Source organism: Myripristis murdjan, chromosome 7 (assembly GCF_902150065.1).
Source record: "Myripristis murdjan chromosome 7, fMyrMur1.1, whole genome shotgun sequence".
Lineage (NCBI taxonomy): Eukaryota > Metazoa > Chordata > Actinopteri > Holocentriformes > Holocentridae > Myripristis > Myripristis murdjan.
The window spans coordinates 26,241,731-26,266,779 of record NC_043986.1 but is presented as its reverse complement, the minus strand read 5'-3'; the positions used below and the strand labels follow the sequence as shown (position 1 = coordinate 26,266,779).

General features: G+C 42.6%; 1 protein-coding gene and 1 long non-coding RNA gene across 3 annotated transcripts in view; one reads left to right on the top strand and one right to left on the bottom strand.

Moving 5' to 3' along the window:
* Positions 1 to 8,890, bottom strand: part of LOC115361653 (uncharacterized) — a 63,985-nt gene extending 55,095 nt beyond the window's left edge. Inside the window, exons 1-2 of the long non-coding RNA XR_003928434.1 lie at positions 8,665 to 8,890; positions 7,194 to 7,309 (exon numbers count right to left, since the gene is read on the bottom strand). This is a non-coding gene — a long non-coding RNA (uncharacterized LOC115361653). The remainder of the gene's footprint in view (positions 1 to 7,193; positions 7,310 to 8,664) is intronic.
* A 1,200-nt stretch (positions 8,891 to 10,090) lies between these two features.
* On the top strand, positions 10,091 to 24,800 carry tbc1d22b (TBC1 domain family, member 22B). Of its 2 annotated transcripts, XM_030056121.1 has the most exons (14): positions 10,091 to 10,368; positions 13,398 to 13,454; positions 13,912 to 14,098; positions 14,378 to 14,558; positions 15,603 to 15,770; positions 16,465 to 16,535; positions 16,889 to 17,017; positions 17,199 to 17,264; positions 18,458 to 18,572; positions 19,401 to 19,507; positions 19,627 to 19,702; positions 20,096 to 20,223; positions 20,551 to 20,646; positions 21,409 to 24,800. In XM_030056121.1, exons 1-14 carry the CDS (start codon positions 10,313 to 10,315, stop codon positions 21,535 to 21,537), a joined length of 1,566 nt encoding a protein of 521 aa, XP_029911981.1. In that variant the 5' UTR covers positions 10,091 to 10,312; the 3' UTR covers positions 21,538 to 24,800. The 2 variants fall into 2 exon arrangements, with proteins under 2 accessions (XP_029911981.1, XP_029911980.1); XM_030056120.1 differs by lacking the exon at positions 13,398 to 13,454.
* The last annotated feature ends 249 nt before the right edge of the window (positions 24,801 to 25,049 follow it).

The window sequence follows — 25,049 nt, the reverse complement described above, 5'->3', positions numbered from 1 at the left end:
CAGGAGAAACACACAGAATTGATGATTACAGCCTCACTGGGTGGGATGGAAGCTCCAGGATTTAGGGGCCACATGGCTGAGAGTCAGGCCCAGCCACGGTGCACCAGAGTGGGGCTGCAACTCTCCAGGAGTTCCCTGGAGGCCCCAGGGGGTTGGATGTGATGAATGTGGGTCATAGGGAGCTCCCTCTGTGTGTGTGTGTGTGTGTGTGTGTGTGTGTGTGTTTGTCTGTCTGTGTCTGTATGTGTGTGTGTGTGCGTGTGTGTGTGTGTGTGTGTGTGTGCGTGTGTGTGTGTGTGTGTGTTTGTCTGTCTGTGTCCGTATGTGTGTGAGTGTGTGTGAGTGCGTGTGTGTGCGTGTGCGTGTGCGTGTGCATGTGCGTGTGTGTGTGTGTGTGTGTGTGTGTGTGTGTGTGTGTGTGTGTGTGCACGTGTGTGTGCACGTGTGTGTGTGTGCGCGCATGTGTGGTGTGTGTGTGTGTAGGCGTGCGTATGTGTGTGTGTGTGTGTGTGTGTGTGTGTGTGTGTGTGCGTGTGTGTGTGTATTTGGTTGAGTCAGTCTGCACCCGGACTGCCTTTGGGGTAATAATGAGGAATAGACCTATTTCTCAAAGCACTCAGTGGAGTGTAAAGAGGACACACACACACACACACACACACACACACACAGGCATATGCATACATAGCGTATACAAAACACACACATCCATACTAAAAAGGAGGGGGGAAACACAGATGCCCCGAACACAATCGGACATGCTCAAACGCATTAAAATTATTTACACTTAGAGAAAGGGACCCGTTCCACTTCACAGGATCACACAGCAAACACACACACACACACACACGGTGGATCGACGGTATATTGAGCAACACTGGCGCGGTCCTGCTGAGCCTCTCGCTGCGCACTTCCACCCCTGTTTGCTGTTTCTTAGCATTCTGCCTCCCAGATCCCTGTGCCTTAGCCATGAATACTGCATGGCTTTCCTGAAAACACAGGGCCCAGTGGAACTAGCAGACAAAGTGTGTGGGTTCCTCCGCAGGTCACTGTGCCAGAGTGTCTCCGCTCTATATATACTCTTCTTGAAACCGCCTGTGTGTGTGTGCGTGTGTGTGTGTGTGGGTGGTTGAGGGTGGATGGGTGGCTTGAGATGAGGGAGAGACGGGGAGTGTTTGTGTTTCTATGCATGAAGGTGAAAGATGTCTGTGTGTATGAGTGTATGTGTGTGTGTATGTGTGTGTGTGTGTGCATTTATTCGTTCACATCAGAGCGAGTTTGTGTGTAGAGGGATGACAGAGATACAGAGAAATAGATGGGAGTGCTTTTGTATGCATGTGAAGGTGACGCTGTGTACATGCATGTATGCGCGTATTCACATATTTATGTGTATTTAAGAATGTATGCATGCATGGGTGTGTGTGTGTTTATGAGTGTGCATGCGTGCGTGGTTGTGTCGGTGTATTTTATCTGCTTGGCGGACACTGAGATAATACTCTTTTCCTGGTAATGTCACATGTATGCCTGCATGGACCGATGCTCAGACAGCAAGGAGAATGTATTCAGTGTACCAGAAGAATCATGATGTCTCACACTGGGCAGGGTGGGGGAAGGGTGTGTGTGTGTTTGAATGCATGTGTGTGTATGTGTGTGTGTGTGTGTGAAAGAGAGAGAGAGAGTGGGAGAGATGACCAAACACTAGCTACAGACAATATGTACGCCACATTTCCCATTTCCTTGTTGTTAAGGGGGGTGCAGCTCTTTCAGTGATAATAGTGGGGAATGCAGACAATGGCTAAGGTGATTCAATAAACAATCCAGATGCTTCACTCTGAAAGAGATAACACACACATACATGCACACATGCACACACACACACACACACACACAATATATAGGTGCACAATGAAAATCTCCTTTGCAGAACTTGACATATGGCGCACACAATTTCCCTCTCAATTTCAGATCCAACTCCCACAGACGTCCTCGCACGCCGGCAAATTGCCACACCTCCCCCTCCTCCTCCTCCCCCTCCTCGCTCCTCACTTCTCCCCCCCCCCTTCTTCATCCCTCCCTCCCAATTCACTCCTCTTTCTGAAAGTCATCTGCTCGCTAAGCAGTAAGCAACATCGCGGGCCGCTCGCAGAAATGAGAGTATACAAATGATTTGTGGCACAGCCGTCCCACTGGCGCCAGCCTCGATGGCTGTGAGGAGGTGGAGGGTGGGGGTGAAGAGGGAGTTGGTGGTGTGGGGTGGAGGGGGGGCGGGGGGGGGTAATGTCACTTTCACCTTGTGTTTCTCTACCAGGCCCATGATGATCATTTTTCCCCATTTTCACAGCAAATTTGTTTCGGGCAAGGGCTAGAGGAGGGAAAGAGAGGGAGAGAGAGAGAGAGGGAGAGTGGATGAGAGCAAAGTGGAAATAGAGAGAGGGGTAAACAAGAGAGGAGGTGGAGGAGGGAGTGCAAGGGGGATGGAGGAAAGAGGAGGCAGAGGAGAGATGTGGGGGGGCGCATCTGCACAGTGACCTTTTTCTGATCCAATCTCACTGATGAATCCTAATGAAGGATTTAATAAAATCACAGTTTACAATCTGTCTCTGCATCAAAGCGTGCAATCCAATTCAAAACACAGGCCCATCTACATTTCCAATATTGTTTCAAACCCATCAACCCCACCAGCCCTCCCCCGAAAAATAAGTGCGCGCATGTACGTGTGTGTGTGTGTGTGTGTTTGCGTTTGTGTGAGACAGAGAGAGAAATTGGCCAGGCTGGAGAGTGAGCAGCTTGCCCATTTGTTCCAGCTGTAGCCTAATGTCACAACTCGTCATATTCATTTGGCCTTCTAATGAGGCTAAAGTCAACAAGGTGCAGCGTACACGAGTGGAATTGCTGTTACGGCTTCCCGCTAAAGGGAGGAAGACAACAGAGTGAGCGAGCCGAAGTCAGAGACAGGCGTGGAGAACGTGGAGAGAGAGAGAGACAGACAGAGAGGGGGCAACGTGGAGTTGGAAAAATCATTTCGAAATCAATATCATCCAAACACACTTCACACATGCCCCGGTATAATTGCACTGATATTTTCCTGACATGCAAAGGGTGCACCTGTTGCATTTTCACTACAACACACTCTGAATGTAGAACGTAAACAGGAGAGAGAGGCGGATCAATGGAAGCATCTGAATGTCTGTAGGTTAATGCAGCGAAATGAAGAGGGGAGAGGGCTGATGGGCGCAGAGCAAAAGGTTGAAAATAACTGTGGACTCTGAACCAGTCAGGCACAGGAAACACTTTGCAACAGGGACATCTGCTGGTGGAACATTAGAATAACAACACTTCACCTCAGCACCTGGCAATCCAACCAGCAATCCTGCCAACAACATAAAACTTGTCCTGAAAATTGATCAGATATCAAAAATAAGTCTGGACTGGCCTCGTTGCTTTATAAAAAGGAGAAATCCCTTTGAATCCAGTTTAAGGAAGGCAGTTTAGACGGATTCATGTCAAAATACATCACCACTATCAGGTGAGAACCTCTATTACACGTATAGAGGTGCGACAAATCAATAAAGCTCTGTATCACGATATTACTTTTCATAATACTGTATTGATTCTCTTTCACCTTGTTTCAATATGTATCACTTAAGCAATTCATTTTCATGTGATGTTTGAGATCTATTTTGGCGCACCATTCTGTGCTGTTTTAATAATTGAAATGGGAAATTTAAATTGAACTGTTTTGATTCCGTTTGTCACCATCATACAGCATGTTTTATATTTTATTAGTTTACCCAGGTGTTAAGAAATAGGGTGCATTTTAAGCTCTGTTTATCTCATGTTCTGTCATTTCTGAAGTATTGCATGTATCCTGCTAGTAATCACATTGTAATCCATGTGTCATGATACATATTGTATTGTGAGGACCTTTTCGCTACCCAGAACTGATCAAATACCAACTTTTCGGCAATAAAGCAATTAGCAATAAAAGTGTAGTTTTGCATTACATCATTTACATCATTTCATTGAATTTGGAGAGGGTTTCATGAGCACAAGTCATAACATTCTCTCGCCATGTAGAGGATCCCTTCAATTCCAGGCTGAAAATGACAATCACCTGACAGCAGCAATATGTTTTTAGATACACATGAAGCAAGGATGATATTACCAACTTCACAGAACTTCACTCGTGTGATATGGTATTGATCCCCGTGGGGAAATTGCTGTTTCACTCTCCACACCACATAGAGAGAGCAGGTTCAACAACAGAGAGGTGCTCCCGGGAGCTGGCAGGTATTGTTAAGACATATTGCTCAAGGACACTTCAGGAGGGTGGATGCTTGGCCAAATGGGGCTTGAACCCGCCTTCTGTGGTTCTCGCCTCACTGTAGGCCCCCCCACCCCACCCAGCCTGCATCTCTACTTCACCTATACTGTGCATCTATGAGTATCAGAACTCAATCTGTGCTATATCAAGAACAATGGAATCAAATCCACCCCATCCATAACGTGCATAGATAGCTGGTCCCTCTGAGGAATAGGTGCATTGATTGGATACGAGATCTAATGTCTGACTGCTGCCTGCATCTGAACGGCAGTAATTTCTCTCTGATTAGACCTCAGATTGCAATTACTTAGTCCCGTATCGACAACACGAGTTAATGAGACTGTTTGTGCCAGAATCCCAATCTACATGAACCCCACTATGAGCATGTATGGTTTAATATGAATGTTTAGGTGGGGGTGCGTGCGGGATATTTGCAAATGTGTGCGCGAGTGTGTGTTTGCGCATGTGTGTGTTGTGCCACCAGAAGGCCTGAGTTGATCAGAGTGTGGAACGACAGCTGTGCTACAAATCAGAGCCCATTTACTGGTGACAGAGTCATTAAAGCCTGCTCATCTCATAAAGCACAATGCACATGGTCAAATACCATTCACTCTGTTCACGCTCATAACTCAGTCTACTGGGCACACGCGACGTACACACTCAGGCACGTGCACGCACACACTCGCAGATGCACATAGGAACTCGCACAACCTCTTACAAAGCTAAACTGAGTGTGTCAATTGGACTGAGTGTAGGGGGCGGTTTCCTTGTTTATGTGCTTTAATTTCTCATGTGCGCGAGCGTGTGTGCCTCTGTGTGCCTGTGTTGTTTGTGAATGAATAATAAGTAGGGTGATAACACAGAGGTAACGATGGATATCTGCTAAAAGCGAGGGAGCAGTAAACACTGTCACACCTTGTCTAAAGGGCTGTTTTATGATAAGTGCACACCACAACACACACGCTCTCTCTCTCTCTTTCTTTCTCCCGTTCTCCCCTTGACACTTGCTTTTTTAAAAACAAAAACATTATGGTCAGATGCATGCACAGGATGCACGTACACAAACACTCTCTTTCTTCTTTCGCTCGCTCTCTATCTCGCAAACATCAAGCACATGTAATAAGGGCAATGGGCAATAAGGACAAAATGAAAAATATCACAATAAAAGCAGACAGAGGCAAATAACACACCAGCTAAAACAGTCTAATAAAGTCCGAAAATTGCACCCTTTTATTGTGATACAGCCTTCAAAACAAGGAAAAGACTAAACATACGCCATATTACGATATCTGAAATCCCACATGATATCTAGTCTCACATCACAATATCAATGTAACATCCATAAATCACCCAACCCTGCACATACATCTACTTCATTTCTTGACGCCACACTACAGCTCATCCTGCAAGTCAACCTCTCCCTTACATGTAACACATAAACAGCATAATCTGCACAAACATCACAGTAATCACCAAAAGGCAAATACAAAGAACATAATTATCTTTTGTGCATACAAAATGCTTTCAAGCAGAAAAAAAAAAAGATAATAGAAAAAGTGTCATGCTGCAGTCAGTAAACAGAATCAATACTGAGCCATTGCCACTTAAACCCATCACAGTATACTCAGTATCACAGGTAGGGCTGTGAGCAATGGAGAATACATCTATACTATACATTTATATGCAGCATGCATGGATTACTCAAAACACAATAGCTTATATGAAGAGAACTTTAAAGGGTGGAATAACCTTCAAGAGTACAAAAACTGTTTCTTGTCACCAACACGAACACTGAGGACCGGGTACCACCTGGTACCGAGGGAGAGTGCCGGTCAGCCTCTCAGCCCGCAGATTTATGCACCACGTTACAGAATACGATCTGAGGATTAATGCACCATAGGTAGGCACTGGGGTGTAAAAACACCAGTAACCTCAATCTGATCTGGGGTCAGGAGCTAGAACTGCCCACAAGGTCGTTAGCCATGTGTGAGCTCATAGCGACGACTGAGAAGTGACAACTGGTTTTTCTCCAGTCTGTGATTCTGCTCTCACACTGTAATACAAACTGTATGATGAGGAAGCGTGAGCCCTTACGCATACAGATCGAGTCTTCGTGTTTTAAATGCCAGCAACACTACTACTGTCACACTCTCTCTCAGAAATGTCAGAACCACTCCTCTTTTCAGGGATCAGAATGAATAAAACAAGTGAAAATAACTGGGAATTGGTGCTGAGACATTTAGTCGATTGATCAGTAAGACAATAATCCATTATAATTCAGTTAATCCTTGAATCACTTAGTGGTTGATCAAGTAAAAATCTCAAACTGTGGCTGATTCCAACTTCACTAACTCATTGAGATGCTAAGATTTATGTAGTTTGCTCCATTCATATTGTTATGAAACTAATACTCTAGACAAAGGAAGCAATATGAAGCTTTAAATTTGAGCTCTTTATCACCCATCAGAATCTTAACACTTTATACACAAATGATTCCTTGAAAAATCGAGAAAAAAAAAAATGATAGATGAATCCACTGTGAAAATAATTTAGTTGCAGCCCTAGTTTTTTTTTTTCTTTTGCAGTGTATTTTAGTTTAGTTTTGCTTTACCATAATGTAGAAGCAATAGCCAGGCTGGATTCAGGATGCTGGGCTTGTATGAAGGTCAGAGCCACATGGCAGGTGCAGACGGTAGTTTCTACTATAGTAGTTTGCGGGTGTTCAAATCTAAAGCTTTGAGGAAGGAAGGGTTAACCCCATATGATCACATTTACTGCGAACTAATTCACATTTGCATAGTGTGCAAATAATCTCACATACACAACCACATGGACAGGCACACTCTTTTTCACAGGAAGGCCTCTCTCTTACCTTTCTCAGAAAATTCACAATCCTCCATGGCCTGGTCACAGCCAGGGTGTGTGAGCACAGCTGTAGATGACCCTTTGACCTTGAGACGAAGGACTGGGCTACACATCACCACGTGCCTGGAGAGGACACCCACAAAAGTAGGAATTCTTTTCTTTAATCCTCCACAGTATCCAGTACATGAACTCTGCACTGTAAACAACTGCACATGTTCTGCCATTTTCCAAACAAAGTATATTATAGTTGATAATAAGTTGTCTCACTATAAATAGCCAGGCTGTCTGGCAAAGTTATTTTCCATTCATCTTTCCATACCAACAAAACAATGATGTGAAGAGGTCGGACAAAACTTCTGTTCTTAAAAAAAAAAAAAAAAAAAAAAAATTAAATGACAATTATTTTATTAAAAGTTGACATCAATAACATATGAAAACAAACTCTTACCTCTTCTGGAAACACTTTGAAAACTCTTGAAAGTTAACCTAAAAAGTTAGGATCTGACTTTTCAAAGCTTCTCATAAAGTTTTGTGTAACTTTATACAAATGTTTTTAGCCGTAACTCACCCCCTCTCAAACTCACAAAAACTTTAACATCCAACACGCTGACAGGACGACAAAAGAAAAAAGTTCCTCTTTTCTAAAAGAATGCTGCCGGGGTGGTTTTGTTGCCACTTAAGCATTCAGGAAGAGAAAAAGTCACAATGCAAGCCTTTCAGGGGTGAGAGGGAGAGCAAAACAAGGGGGTCACACAAACCAAAATATGGCTGGGGGCTTAAACTCTTCTGAGCATGTGCCCTGACACAGCACAGTTATAAGCTGTTATTTTGCAAAACAAGATATCTTCAGCATACTTAAAAACGCACCATATATTGACTAGCAAACATATAAAACTCCTCTTTTTCTTTATAAAACTTTATAAAACAGCCCATTTAAAAAAGTTAAAACTGGCATTTGCCTTTAAGCTGGCAAAGCAGAAGACACCACAACTATCCCATGGATTCCCATGGAAACTGGGCACTTAGTTCTGAGTCTAAACCCAGAGAAGAAATGCCTCCCATTTCTAAGAAATTAAATAAATAAGCATGGTGTTTGGCAGTCGAAAAGTTCAAAGTAACTTTAGAATGCCGCCTAACAAACTGTTGAGCCCCAGGCGGCTCCAGCAGTCCCAGACACAGTTCCTTATTGTCCTGTCTTGTGACTGTATCATAGTATCTCCACTCACACGCACTCTCCTGTTTTTCTTAACAAGTTGAGCATATCAAAAGGAATGGAGCAGGAAAAAAGTCACAAGACCTGATTTAGAGAAAGGGTGAAAGTTTGAGAAAGTTTTTTTCACTGTCATAAATAATGGCTAACCACAGAAATAGTTGAATGAAAGTGGAACGATCCTCTATTGCTATTTTTACAGTTAGAAGAGTGGTGGTCTTCAGGGAAAGCAATAAAGGTAGCAGGTAATTCAAATTGAAAGTCTCACCTGGATTTTGTCAGTTGAAGTTTGCTGAGCGCTGGAGGAGTTGGAGACAGGTGGGGAGTTGCAGTGATTTCCCTAAACAAACAGACAGCAGAGAGCACCTGCGATTCAAATGCATTCTGGCATCTAACACAAAACTAATTCATGTCCCCAAAACCTCCATTTGCCTGTGTTTGAATATGGAAAGGGGACTTAAAACTGGGTGCTCCCTAAGTCACTCAGAACCTTGAATCAGCTGCTGAACCTCATAAAATAAACTGAACTGACACAATGAAAAGAATTAACTTCACGAACAAAACAATGACTGGTCCCACTGGTTCATTTCCCTATCCTTCATGCCAAGAACGGCTGCGACATCTGTGCCGTCAGCTCTCTGTTGTTGATAGGTGATGAGCTCAACAGATGCACCACTCACTTTCCCAAACATTTACAGTAAATACACTGTGGTTCAACTGGTTTCATTTTCTCTGACGGCAATGTGCTGCGGCAGCAGAAAATGCCCGCCCTCATGTGGTCAGAGGCTCAAGATGCAGCAGCTGGGGGGAAAAAAATAACAGAAGCAGGCCTATTATTCAGCATCAAGTCAGGAGCAGTGGTTTTATTGAGCAATCACAAAAGCAGAAGGCATGCTTGATTTTTCTGCTTATCTGAAAAACAGCTGATTAAAATATTTACAGAGAATCAGTAGTTTTTATTATACTAGGTCACTGTTTGGACTTATACCTGCTTAAAACCGATTTTCCAGATGATCTGTATATATTTTGATATATTTTATTTATTTATGACTTTAAAGGGCATTCTTTATGTTGATCCACTTTATTTAAGAATTTCTCAAATCAGGATCAATAAAGTACATCTGTCTATTCGTCTATCTGTCTATCTATAGCCAGTATTATGTAGTGCATTATTACCTGACTTGTAATAGCACTGATACTTGCTGACATGGTGTGGCCTCTTTATTAATAATGTGATGTTTTACTGACCTACATACCTATTGTTTTGCCCCCTCCAGGGATGTTGGGATCAGTTAGACAACAGCACTGGGAGGGTCAAAGCCACTTGCGCAAAGGCACTTCAGCCGGATAGATGAATGTCACCATAGGCGTTGCAACCTGGGTCTTTTAGCTAAAGGAGGGTCATTTCTCTAACCAGTAAACTCAGGCTGAATCCCGGTCATGTGCATGAGGAATCTGCAGGCGCCAACATTACTGGAGTACAATAAGAACAATATGAATACTATATAATATTCAGCAACAATCATAAACTTTGTCTTATCACGGCAAAGTTTACCATTCAGCCCACATGTATTTGTGCGAGTGTAACACGGATCACTGAGCATCTCCGACCGTCACTCCGTCCCTCTCTTCCTATTGGCTAGCCTCTCTGCACCTGTTAGACCCGCTCGCCAATCACACGCCCCCGTCGGTGTACTCCAAGATGGCGACTTCCAGCGCTCCGTATCACACATAATCGTAATTGAAAACAAAATAACAGCGTCCAGCGGCCGTCTGAAACCCATGCCGAGGCTGAACAAAAGGAGCCGGGCGGCGCTGCACGGTCGCCGGTGAAACGCGGAAACGGTCTCCCGATGGTCTGCTGGCGCGAGGTTCCGCTCGCGGTGTCTGTCTGAGGGGATTTGTGTTATCCGAGCATGGCCACCGAGAACAGGATCAATTTTTGGAGGAGAAACGCAAAGGTTCCCGGAAGGTGGGCTTCCTTACTCTCGCTATCCTAACGAAAATGAATTATAGTTGATCTTACGAGACTAGTATATCATAAAGAGCACAGCAGTAAAGCCGTAATGTCAACAGGAAGAGGCTGTTACAGTCACCACAGGAGATAAATAAAGTAGTACGCCCGTAATAAACACATTATGACTTCCACAGACACACTGTAAGTTCCTGTAGGAATGCTATAGTAGCTAATGCCACATAGAAGAAAACACACCCGAAAACCCATTGTCATTATCATAAAACGAGTCCTATATGAATATTACAGGGATACTCAATGGATTTGATCATACAGTGGCTGTGAATTTCACGTTGCTAACTTCAACTCAACCCTTTGAACCGTCTTGCAGGTTTGTCCGGGTCTGGTGTTGATGAATAACACCTGCCCCGTCCTCTTTTACAGTTTCAGTGTTTGTGTAACTATATGATGTGTGATGTGTCCCTCAGTGTAACAACACAGAGGCAAGCCTGTTTCTTCTGTCTGTGCCTTCTCTTCAGTGTGTTGAGCTCAAAGTGGAGCTGTGAGCTGGCCACGCGTCGCCTGCCATATGTTTTGTCTGTCTTATCAGTCTCTGCTCAGGATGGTGACACAACATGTGTCGAGAGAAATGCCTGTGGAACTTGAAAGACTTGCAGCTGGCAGGCTCTTAATGAGGATCATTGTGTAATCATTTCAGATACAACAAAGTAAGTGCGGGGCTGATTTTATAAACCCAGTGGGTGATTGAACAGGTTTTTAATGTGCGGTCGGGACAGGCTAGCTTCACTGCAGTTTTATTACCAACTTATCTAATCTCCTCCATGCTGACTTGACTGCTGACCCATGAGAACTACTTGATCATATGTCAGGCTATAGTTTCCCTTTGAGTTGAGACGTCACTTTGTTGCAGCACATAGTTGGTTTCTTACAAAGTATAGGTCATGCTATGTGTTTGCAGGGCAGAAATAGTGTTAGATTACCGCGTGTGGACTGTTACTTCATCAGTCACACTCTGCTGTCCTAGTCTAGTCTCAGCCTGGAGAACTTGTTCAATAAAGATAACTGTTGTGGTGTTATTACAGGTGCATTATGGGAACATAGCAGCTAGCCTGCAGCTATTCTTATACCCTGCTGTCTTTTCTTCTCCCGAACCTGCACCCTTGTGATGTCAGCAGCCTCAGATCACATGGGAAGCACGGACTGAGTAGAAAACTTTATTAACAAGGCATGACCTGTGTGTGTGTGTGTGTGTGTGCGTGTGTGTGCCTGAATTTATCTGTCAAAACTCTCAGTGGTGTCTTTCTGCTGTGGCTATGTACTGCGGCATGGCAGAGGGGCACAGTCTTTTTGAGGCAATGTGAGAAGAGAGGATCTCTAAGGAAAGGGTGTTGTCCGTCTTTGTCACACACACTGATCTCTCTCTAACTGTGGTGGGTGGAAGGCTGGAAACACAAACACAAACATATGTTTGAACAGGAAAGCAACCAGCTAGTCCAACTGCCTGTCCTTGAGCTGCTCCTGATAAAACAAGTCTGAGGCTGGTAAACAAAGGAGTCTGGCAGGGCCAGATAATGAACAGACCCAGTTCTGAGCCACCGGGCTTACTGTCAGTTTATTCATGCAAATGACCTGATTTGAGTTGACATTTTTTTGCCTCAGGGTAATTGAAGACAAACCACAGTTTGACAAAATCCCAAATCTAATGATATTTGCCGCTTTGTACTGTGTAGCCTACACAAAAGTTACTCAGTGTTAAAAAGAGGCTTGCCATGAGTTTAATTTCTGTGACAGTGACAGCCAGTGTTTTTTAATAAATAGTAATATTAGAATTAGTGTTGGCCCATCACTTTGATGAATTGAGGAAAAATCATTGGTAAATCCCCTTGGTTCAAAACCTTTAAGCAGAGTATAAGAAAACACTCAGAAAAAGAAAAATCTCAGGCTTTTTTTTTTTTTTTTTTTATAAGCAAATGACTGGTTTACAAGTCCAAGTGTGACTAATAACTGATTCCTACCTTTTCAAACAATCACAGATGTAATCCACTGCCTTAATTATTGTTTTGAATGATGAGTCGTTTCATTGTATTGAAAGGCCGATTCTGAGTTGGTTCTGGAAATTGTGAGTCGGGTACAGGCCTAGTTGGGGACAAGCACACATCACTGACAAATCGTTTACATACAGGTACAGTTGTTTGAATGGGGCAGTAAGGTCACTGGAGGGCGGCGGTCCCACTTTGAAAAAGGAGTGATGAACAAGAGGAGCATTGTAGACAATGCAGCCCAAGTATGAGTGCAGCATGTTTCTGGCTCAGGTCCGAGCCTACTATGCCTGCATCTGCTTTGGGTCATCGGAGCATTGGATGGAGGCTGAGCGCTGAGATGCTTGTATCCGCTGAACAGGATACACTCCGCAGGGTGGCAGAGAAAGCTGTAGCCGTGCAAGCTGTTCAATAATTGTGTTCAAGATGCACTAATCACAGTGTGATCTACAAAAACAAGGGAGACGTGTTATTTAATGCGAAGGAGGAGCTGGGCTAAAAATTAAATCATCTGTCAAAGGACGGCTGAATGGGTCGCCTAATTTGCAAGTAGTGATAATACTGGGCACATCCATGTGGCACAGTTTGTATGCCAGCCAGATTTCCTTCCCCATGCATGGGCCAAAGCTGGATTTCCAGCCGTGCTGCTTTTTGTGCTGTGGCTCTTCCTTGCCTGTTTCTTCAGGAAACTGGTTTTAGGCAGGCGAGTGAAGCACCACATTGCATCTACACTTCCAAGGTACAATTTTCAGGAAAACATTAGAGTAACATACCCACCCGTACCAGCCCCGGTAAATTCAAATACCACTGTCAGCCTTCTATCTGTTCAAATAAAGAAAAATAACAGACAAGAAGAGGGTCTTCCTGGTTTCCTTTGAGTAATAATTGATGATTAGAAAACTGATCATTGAGAAACTGCACTGGCCAGGTCAAAGACTTGGAAACTACATGCATCATTGACAGCATTTCATGTCTCATCCTCTACAGTATACAGCCAGTTTATGGAGCTCAGCATCCACCTCTTGACCCGCGCTTGCGACGCACGTAAGTGCTCAGCACCATGAGTCTGCATGGAGTGTATCATCCACATGGAAACACATTCTTCTTTTATTCCCATTGTTGGCTTTATTTGTCGTGCTGGTGTTTTGTCTTTGCTTTGAGTCGTCTGAACACGTGGAGATTGCAAAAGTGTCAGTGGCAGTCATGCAGTGTTAACAATGGCATTGTTCACTCTCTTTGAGAGTGTTGACATGCTGTCTTTTACTGCCTTTTTTTCTTTACACGTCATTTTCAGTCTGTGTTCTTGTTTCTTTTGGGGCCATAGTCTCGTAACAGTCCCTTTTATCCTGTCTTGTCTGAGGCTCCAGGAGGGAGGCCTACCTGTTTTAATTGTTTAATCATCCCTGCACCCTCTCTAAGTGTTGAATTCCCTGTGGTGGCACATCAGTGAGACTTTTTATTCTATTTCTCTCTCTCACTCGCCTGTCTCTGTCATCTACAGGTTCCCCAAAGACACTCCAAAGTCGAAGTTCAACAACCTGAAGTCTAAGAAGGCCTCTAGTTTCCATGAGTTTGCCCGCAGCACCAACGATGCCTGGGATATTGACGATGAGGAGGATGAAGATTTCCTTGGGGCCCCCGCCCCTCCTTCATCACTGCCATCAGGCCGGCACTCCACACATCACCAGGTGTGTGTGTGGATTTTTATACAGTACTGGGCATGAAGCAATCAAGAAGGAGCCTACAGGAGTGTCACTAGTCTTACATACTATTTGTACCTTGAACTAAAAGGGCTGATAACGTTTATCTTTTAACTATCAACTCTTTTCTGTTATCAGTGGCATCAGCTTTAAATCTTTTTCACATTTATCAATTATTTATGACCTCATTTAAATATTTAATCACCTTGAAATGAAAGAAGAGTTAGTAAATTGCTCTTCTCCCTTTCCCCTTGTCTTTGCCCACAGTCCTCCCAGCAGCAGCAGAGTCAGGCTGGTGAACCACAGAACCGGATGGCAGAAAGACTGGCACCTCCCAGTGGAGAAGGTCAGCACCTCCAGGAGGTGCAGGAGGATGAGGCCGAGTGCGAACAGGTCAACGGCAGGGTGGTCAAGTCCAGTAGTGAGGCCCACCTCAACACAAGCTCAGGTATGTGGCTGAAATGCTAGAGTGGTTAACTCTTCATTAACTACCAAGCAGATTATCAGGTGATTGACAGGGGAGGTAATCTCAGACTTTGTTCATAGGGATGAGATACTTAAGTCTGAACGAGTTAAAATAAATCAGGCCACCTACCTTCAGATCCTGTGTCTGATAGGACAGTTTGCAGCCCTCTATATGTAACTCTAAATGCACTGCATTAATAACCATGTGCTCAGAAAACCATGTTTTTTAGTGATTCAGAGGGAGGATTCAGTGAGTTCATTAACAGGCACACAATGGTATGAATGTTGTCTAATTTATATACCATTTCTCTCATTTGTATGCATCTTCATGTTCCAGGCACAAATGTCTTTGTATGTATAAGGAGAAGCAGAATATTCAGAGTATTACAAAGCTTAACCAGACCATAAAACCAACAGTGAAGGAGATGTGTCTTGATTAGGCCCTTAACCCTGAACTACTCTTGTGGCCACTAGCAGAAGACCTTTTTGTACTGGGCAACTCCCAGGTGCAAATATGAAAACTGTGGTGCAGCATTTTTTTTTTTTTTTAGCCCAGCAACTGTTTGCAGGTTACTACATTTACATGCATCAGCTCTTCAGCAGAATACATCTTGGATAATACCCGAATATAAATGCAAACAGACATGATAACCTTGTTGTTATCCTGTCACAGGTTAGCCTGGCCCAAAGCTATCTCACAGACCCTTTTAAACTCTGTGAGCCAGTGTGCAGCCTCAGGGCCTAAGGCCTGAGGCTTTTTAATGCCCTTCTGGCTTAAGGCCAAAGGCGACTGAGCCTCTGCCATCAGGGCCTCTAGGCTCCAGACCAACTCCTAATGAAGTCAGGGTCATCATATTAAAAATAATTTAATGCTGTCATGTGATGTTTTTTTCTGATATTTTTACTGTAATCATTATTCCAACCACTATTGTCTTTTATATCTTGTGCCAGCTTTTCGTTTATACTTCTTTTAATTATTACAGTTAAATTAGTAGATGTTCTTACTTCTCATTTCTGGCCTCCATAGTTCGTTCAACACTGCAGAAGCAGCAGTCACTCCCTGTCCGTCCCATCATCCCTCTGGTGGCTCGCATCTCAGACCAGAATGCCTCAGGGGCACCGCCCATGACGGTGCGAGAGAAGAGCCGACTGGACAAATTCAAACAGCTGCTCGCTAGTCCCAACACTGACCTAGGTGGGAGAAAACAGAAGTATAACAGCCAGCCAGTTTCTTACTGCAGACACAGAATGAGAGTTCAGAGTAATGTTGAGATCATACTTCCATTACCGCCTCATCAATCTACTGCAGATGCATTGCATTACACTACAGGTGTTGCATGTGTTTGCTTTATTCTGAATATGCATTTAAGATGCTGATGTAAAATAAAATTAATGTTGTTTTGCCTGATTTGTTGCTGGCCCTCTGTGAAGTATTTGCAATGAAAACATTCTGTCAGTGAATCAGAGTTGCAACAAAAATGTATGTTGCAACAAAAATGTAACAATGGATAACCATGTTGAATCATGTTCAGTTGAATGCAACTGAGCAATGAGACTTTTGATTATTGTTAAATTGTTACTGTTATTGATTATTGATAAATTATTAGATGTTCTCAAACCATCCATGGTTTGCAGCAGCAAAATGCTGCACGGATTAATCGTGATCCCTTTGTAAGCAGTTCAGTTAGATGGAAATTTGAGTCAACGTCTGTCACGCAGAGCCATTTGCTCTGGTCAGTCTAGACACTTTGGATTACAGCCAAATGAACATAATTCCCTGTCTCTGTCGTTATTTTTAAAGTGTGCTGACCTCTGCTATGGTGCTCTCACTGTCAGATATAGTGGTGATATTGTGTGCCTCATATGTTGCTGTGTGTTGTGCCCTGCAGAAGAGCTCCGGAAGCACAGCTGGTCAGGCATACCAAGAGAAGTCCGGCCAATCACATGGAGACTTCTCTCTGTAAGTCCCATGACCTCAGATTTCGCAACATCACATGCTCCGCTCTGCAACTTGGCTGAGCGTGCAGCATTTTGTGACCTGACCCCCCTTAGATAGCCCAAGTTACATTTCTTCTGTCAGTCTTTAAACACTAGCCACTTTCATTCATTCTCCATTACCATGGAAAAGTTCCCATAATGACAAAAGCCTTATCCTTGCGCAGCCTTATCTTCTCTATTCTCTCTTATCTGAAATGGGTCGCCTGGTCCCCAGTTCTCTGAAACTGTGCACGTAATCAAAAAAAGGTTTTTCCTCACTGGCAGTTTCTCTTCTTTATTTGCTCTTATCACTTCCCCTGTGCCCATCCCTGGCAGGGCTACCTGCCGGCCAACATGGAGCGCAGAGAATTGGTGCTTAAGAGGAAGAGAGAGGAGTACTTTGGCTTCATTGAGCAGTATTACCACTCCAGAACGGATGAGCACTATAAGGACACATACAGACAGGTAATACCTCAGTTAACAAGCTGAAATGAGCTGTGAGACCACCATTATACATCAGTCAGTTAAGTCTGAACTAATTTCAAAATAGTTGGATAGTCAATGCAATTAAGAAGCAACATAAGATGAGTGAGGGTGTTGAATTATTGAAAGAAAATAATCTCTGAGAAATGTTTCTCCTTATCAGATCCACATTGACATTCCAAGGACCAATCCTCTGATTCCCCTGTTCCAGCAGCCTGCAGTACAGGAGGTGAGAGCGAAACTCCTGGATAGCAGTGGAATTACAAACAGCTCACATATCTTAGCAGTTAATCAAAAGTGCATGTGGGTTGAATTTCACAACACTGCTTCACATTCATGGAACAGTACCATGATGGTCCTGTGTCACTGGTGACTGAGTTGCGCCTCAAAACATCATTTGACATTGACTTGTGGAGCAATCACACTTCTCCTCCTCCTCCTTGGTCCAAATCATTGTGGAGAATCTTACTGTGTTGACTTTTGTATTGGGTTTTTGAGGTTCACACTGCCTTATTGCAAGTGAACCAGAGCTTGTAAACAGTTTGGTGACCAAAGAGAGTTTTGGCAACCTGTTATCCCGCCCCGTTAGAGGTATTGGTGGTGGAGGGGATTCACAAACAATTGCAGTCGTTGTGCTAAGCATGATGGATTTGTTGTCACACTGTGCAATAATTCACCAAATGTATAAAAGAAAAGCCTGAATATAAGCATCAGTCAAAATTATAGCTCACCTTCAGTTCATTTTGTTATATTAGGCTTTCAGAGCATAACTGCTAGCCACCAGATGTCTTACATTCATCTCCTTGTACACGTAAAGCTTTGCATTTTGAGGATTTTTTTAGATCATTTTCTGCCTTTAGTGCAGTTACATTCCTATTCCTAAATAAATATAAAACCATTTTCTTGGAGGAGGACCAAGGTCCACTGTTTCAGGCATCTTGGTGTAGTTAAGAATGTATTATATTGATTTGAAAGGTTGCCCTATCTATTACATTGTGCCGCTCTGTCATAATATTTTCCAGCCACTCAGGAAGAGGTTGCTTTAAATTACAGCAAAAAAGAGGAACTGGGCAATGAAAAGGAACTCAAAAGAGCTTGGCCTCTTCCTCAAACGTGGAGATTTGTGGGTTTTCGAAATCTATTTCCAGATACACTGGATATGCTGTAATAAGGCTCAGTCACCGCAGAATGCATGTCAATTATGTCAATAATGGAAAGAAATGCTAGACAGCGCACTATGGTATTAACCCAAGTCAAGAATGGTGCAGGAGCCATAGGTTGCCAAAAACAGCTGTATACTCTTAATATGCAAACTGAAAAGTATGTCAGCTTTTTTTTTTTTTTTTTTTTTTTGCTTTTGTACGCTATATAATAAGCCTGCCATACACCATCAACATGCGCCTTGTCGTTGTCTTTATCCAGGTGTTTGAGCGTATCCTGTTTATCTGGGCGATCCGTCACCCAGCCAGTGGTTACGTCCAGGGGATCAATGATCTGGTGACGCCCTTCTTTGTTGTCTTCCTCTCTGAATTTGTCAGTAAGTTGTCTGACGGAAAATTACTGTAAATCACTGCAAAACCATATACGTTCAGATGAGACCAAAAATGCCTTTTGTCTGTAATACACAGTCTGTTCTGGTCTGAGTTTTAATCAGTGATGGTCTGCTTCGTGCAGCAATATGCATCAAGTTTATATGTATTTCCTCCACCATTCTTAAAATGGCATCCAGAAAACTAGGACTGTTGATAAGAGTCATCTTGCGTGTCCATTTGTTAGGGTTTAATTTACTTTGCCTCCAGTGTGGGATGATAGTCAATTGGTTAAGAAGAGAAGGTGAAGTTGAGGACTTGGGGGATGGCTGAAGAAAAATCTAATTGAACTTGCATGTTCACCACCTCTCAAGATTCAAGATTTTTATTTGTCACATGCATGAATGTACGTGTACAGCAGCAATGAAATGTGGTGGCGACGACTCAGCACTGTGCAATAAAATAAGATCAATTTAAAGATAAAAATAAAGATAAAAATAATTTAAAGATAAAGATAAGATAGAAAGTATATATACACTCCTATATACAGTATAAACATTTAGTTTAAACAGTAAGTGTAATGTACTGAAAAAATAGGAAAATGAATTGATTGAATGGCATTCCCTCTATCAGGGTATCTCTCTTAAAAAGTGAAATATTTTGCAATTTTATAAATAGGAGGCTTTAAAATTCATTAGTCTCAAATATGTAATCATAAAATTTTAATTTTGACCAACACTTCATCCAGTTTCTTCTATGGATCTGTTTCCTTTTGTTGATTTCATCAGTTTGAGTCTGACTCATTCTGTTCCATTCAATGTCGTCTGTTTTTTCAGAGGAGGATGTGGAGAACTTTGAGGTGGCAGCCCTGCCTCTGGACACTCAGAGGAACATTGAAGCTGACAGCTTCTGGTGTATGAGCAAATTGCTGGATGGGATACAGGTTTGAACCACACACACACACACACACACACACACGCATATAAATGAACAGAGAAACTCGGAAACAGTTGCTGTAAATACTGTGACAGTGTTGATTTCCTGAGTTTGCCATTCTTTCAGGACAACTACACCTTTGCTCAGCCTGGGATCCAAAACAAAGTGAAGGCTTTGGAGGAGCTGGTCAGCAGAATAGATGGTAAGTGGCCTCATATCAGTTATCATCCACTGGGTCACCTTCATCATGAAATCTCTGTGGCACCATAGCACTAAGTGTGTTGTAGGTCACATTAGGTTTTAGATTGCCTGCATTTTGCACTGATGTTTCAGCAGCTCATTCCTGTTTAGTTTGGGATTGCCATCTTGGTGTGCCTGCCTGTGCGGGCGTGTGGGGAGAAATAGACGGCCACAGAGCTGATTCCAGATAAGAGCTGTAAACAGGAAAAACATAATTATAACCTGTGTGTGTGTATATCTGTGTGTGTGTGTGTGTGTGTGTGTGTGTGTGTGTGTGTGTGTGTGTGTGTGTGTGTGTGTGTGTGTGTGTGTGTGTGTGTGTGTGTGTGTGTGTGTGTGTGTGTGTGTCTCCCAGAGGACATCCACGGTCATTTCAAGAAGTATGAGGTGGAGTACCTGCAGTTCGCCTTCCGATGGATGAACAATCTGCTGATGAGGGAGCTACCGCTTCGTTGCACTATCCGACTCTGGGACACATACCAGGTAGAGCCCAGTGTGAACTGAGACATAAAAACCAGTGCACCATTAATGAACAAACAGCTAAACTGACTCATCAGAAAAAGCTGCAGTGTGAATGGTGTCCTGCAGGTGGCAGTAATTTAACGGTTACTGCATCAATTACTTTACACTGTGGCATTTTTGTGACCCAGCTGGAAGTGTGAAGTATATAGAATTGTACATATTTATGGTTCATTTTATATGTTAGGGATTTGTCTGCTCAATGCACAGTATGTTTGTGTTGGTGACTTTTGCGTGTGCACACCTGCAGATGGGTTACAATAACCTACAATATTGCTGTGTTTTCAACAGGCTGAAGCAGAGGGCTTCTCGCACTTCCACCTGTATGTCTGCGCTGCTTTCCTCATAGAGTGGCGCAAAGAAATCCTCTCCATGGTTGACTTTCAGGTAACAATGACATGCAAAATAATGACCCATGTTTTGTACCTACCCTCTGCGACTGAATTGACCTTACTAATCAGGCGGTCTTCAGATTTCTCAAATGTCATGTAAACGAGAAAGCTGGTTACCATAGTCGGAGTAAGGGTTTAAGAGAAGTTGACATAAGGTGGCCAGATTTCTCCTTGAGAAACCCAGTTATTATGCCATTTCCATCTATACCCTTGCAACAGTTTCTGAATGGGTTTTTAGGTGTGCATGGTGTAGGTGTGACATAAGTCAGCAGATAAGGAAAGAGACACGATAACCACGATAAATACACACTGCACAAAGCTCGGCAGAGTAAAAACTCAACATTCTATATTCATTGAAGAATGCGTAATAATTTTATGTTCAAGTTCCATCTGGCCAAAATATAAGAAACAAAGCACACGTTTGACACCCCACTGGGAAAATCCCCCCAAGAGGCTGGCTGACAGGTGCTGTGGGTCACCTGAAGCACCGCTGTAACTTGGTTGGAGGCGGGGGAAACCCAGTTGTTGGATGAGTGCATGTATATGGGGATTTTGAGTAGTCAGAGTAAGGTAACACCAGGTTACTCACAATAATCTGATTTCTTGTTTGAATGTAGATGCACTGAATAGGAAAGTACCTGTTGAACGCTGATTTCCAGTACAGCGGGGAGTAGCTCATTTGTCAAGGCAGGTTAAAGTGCTTTTATACTAACCTTTGTCTTCACCGAATCGTCTATTTTTTTCTCTTGCTTCACAGGGCCTTCTCATGCTATTGCAGAACCTTCCCACAATCCACTGGGGCAACGAGGAGGTGGGTCTCCTCCTAGCTGAAGCCTACAGACTGAAGTACATGTTCGCAGACGCACCCAACCACTACAAGAGATAGGCCTCAGGCTTCCAGATCACGGCCAAACAGACTAGTTCAAATCAAACTAGACTGTGTTTGAATGGACCTCGAGTATTTGAGACACTCCAGACTTATATTGTCTTACGTTGTCTCCGAAATAACCTGGAAGAGACTGATATACCTGTATAAAGATGCATCATGTAAAATATATACACTAATGGGGTAAATTCATGGCAACTCCTCAACTGAGCCAGGTTTTCCCTCTGGAGAGACTGCTGTTTGGCAAATTCAGTTCCTGGGAATCTGCAGGTTTTTATCTCAGAGCATTTGGTTAAATCAACATGTACTATAATAATTAGGCTTGAAAATGAAGTCCAGTGTCTTTGGGTTTATGGTGCACCCCTAGAGCTCAGTGTCCATGGGACTATTTATGCAGTCTGTGTACTGTACCTTTATCATTGGACTGTTACAGTGTAAGTGGCCATACATTTGAGCTCTTGGTTTACTCAGACTCTCTTAGGTCATGCAGCATTGATTGTCTCACAAGTTAAATGTACATTCACGAGAACATATGTAATATAATTTAAAAGGATGATGAATGTTTGTGAGATCATCCTTTTGGTGAAAGATGGTATCCAGAGATTATATTTTTTTCAGACTTGTTTTAGTGATTGTTTAAAAAAAAAAAAAAAAGAATTCTAGGGTGTAGAACAAGCAACCACTATATTTTGTTGATTTCTCTTTTAAACCTATAGCCTACTGCTTGAGTTTTTTCTGCTTCTGTCACGCCATTGTGAATAATACCCACTGCAAGTCTTCCCCTCCCTCAGAACCAGGAGAGCTAATTTGCGAAGAAGTGACTTTTGTTTTTGGTTCAGCATGACCAAATCTGCTCAAAGCAATCAGCTAATGATAGTCCTCAGTTTGGACCACAAACAATCAGTTAAACGGTGTGTCCCGGTACTGGACGAGAACCAAAACACCTCTCTTGTAATTCTCAAAAGTCAGAGTGAATAAGGTCCTGATGAAGGGCTGACTTTAGATAAAAGTTTTGGAAAAGCTGATCTGATCTTGATATATTCGGTCAGGGTTGGATTCACTAATTATGTTAGAATGATTATGTGACGTGCAGAGCCCTGTCTGTCCGGTCTTAGGAAGTCTGTGATATTAGTCTTACACTTTGTGAATATGAGCCCAGGCCTGAGCGGTACGGTAACGAGACCCTTGAGACCCTCTTCACTCAGTATTTGGTACATTACATGTTACATGGTCCGCTGCTGCTACCAACGGTGACCACCCTGTAAACCCGCAGAAAGTGCCGCTTTGCATTTCAGGTTCACCGTCACAAAGTGGGAGAACTGGTTCCGTGTTAGCTTGCCTTTCAGGGTGTTTGGTAGCGGGTTGGGAAGGGGAACAAGGCAGCGGATTCACATCAGCACCGCTCCTGAGTCCAGCTCTCAGCTCCACGGGGCTCCATGCCTAAGTGAACCCCACAGCCTCAGTGTGAATAGATCAGAAATAATTCGGGACTTTCCAATCCATGTAATGTTGGGAGTTCCCTTCTCATGTTTGCACTAGAGATAATTTATTAATTGAAATGTGTCTGGGTTCATCCGGTATGACTACTAACTAAGCTACCATGTCTGGCTTTTTAATTTTGGCCTTTTTAGGTGAAAATGCTGTTTTAGTCGGAGATTGCAGCAGATATGAAAACTGTTACCAGCTCAAAATGAGGTTGGTAACAGCTGATGAGAGTGATGCTGTTGACAGACTATCAGAAACTTGACCAAACTAGCTACTTGGTACTTCATGTTAAGAATACAAGTCTCGTCTCCTGTTTCTACTTGTTTAGAAATCATTTTAGCGACGCATTGCAATATGGTGACTTCATGGACACATGCTGGTACTGAAGGTCATGCGGTCACACCACCTACTTGAGACTGTCCTATAAACACAGTGCAGCTGGATTTCAACATTCAAAATGATGCCTTTGTTATGAGCATTTGTAATGTACTCTTGTCTTTTACAGTATAACATGGACGAATGCTTTGTTAACATTAATGCCTGTACTATATATATCAGATAATTTTCAGTTTGTTTGCTGTTAAACCCGTGACTTCCTAGTCAGTGACGTGATCGAGGAAACTGTTTTAATTTGTGAACTGCAGGATTTTGTTTTGTTTTGTTTTTTAATGTGAATATGTGTGTCCCACTACTTCATCTACCTTCATTACCAGTGATAATTATTTTTACACAATGTGTGTAAAAGACAGACAATCATTAGCCTACAGTGCTTTGATTTCCTAACCCATTAGATTTGCATCGAGGTTTGTGCTTTCATCTTTTCCTTTACCTCTGAAAAATGGCATTTCACAATTCTGGAGCAAATTTTTTCATTTTCTTTGATCAGTGGTGGTAAACTTTGATAATTTTACTGCGAGCAGATTGTAGAATGCACTAGATATCCGGCTGATATCCTGGTCATTGTAGACTGCAAAAAATAGGGAATCATCTTTTAAGGAAAGGATGATGAGTCTTAATTCATTTTCGGAAAACTTGGCAAAATAAGTTTTTGTTTTTGTTTGTTTGTTTTCCATTCAGCTGTACTGAAACGCTTCTCTAAGACAACCGTAGTCTACAATGTTAGCTTTATAATGCCATGAAGTAACTAAGTGCTACTGATGATACTGCAGTGCTTAAATTGAGTCAGTATGAGAAACTGGCTTAGATTTATTTGTAATGTAACTATGATGTCTATTGAGTTAAGATTTTATTCTTTGATTTTTCCCCCCCTCTCCTTTTTACACTGTGCTTTCTCTCCACATGCACAAGCTCGTGTGCTCCAGCCCTGTTTTACACATCTGAAACAACATCTTCAACATGTTTTTGAGTGTAAAAGTAAGTTATGCCTTTAGCCTTAAAGTAGATTTTTGCGCTCTGCTTCTTCATCCATTTGTGCAAAATGACCGCGTCACCGTGTCGTGCTGTTTTCACTCCAAGGCCTGCCATGATTGTGCTGTTCACTCCAACCTGTTTCATCTGTCTCAGGCCGTCATGTCCTTAGGACGAAGACAAAGAGAGGCTGATGAAGATTTATTAACTCAGTTTAGTAGTATTCATACTGTTTGCTTTTTCTCTTTCTTTTTCCCCAATCATCAGATGCCAAATCCCTGGGCCAATACAATCTGTTCTTGTTAGAGTGCTTCAGTAGTCAGTGCTGGCTTCAGCCTTAAAGGAAGACTTATTACAGTAATCTGCTGTATATTAATCTTTGGTTTATATTAAACAGTTGTAATTCTTCATTTATGTGTGTGTGTTTGTGTTTGTGTTTGTGGGTGGGTGGGGGTTGGGTTTAGACACATAAACTCTTTGCTTACAGTATTTTGTCTCGAATGATCCGCCAGTATCTGAGAACATTAATTATGAATAAATAAAATATTTAAAAATACATATAAGAAATAATAATAATTCTGATAAAACTATCGGGGAAAATAGATTCCATTAATATAAAAAGGTGCCAAAAGAAACTAGAAGCCACGGTGCGTGACGTC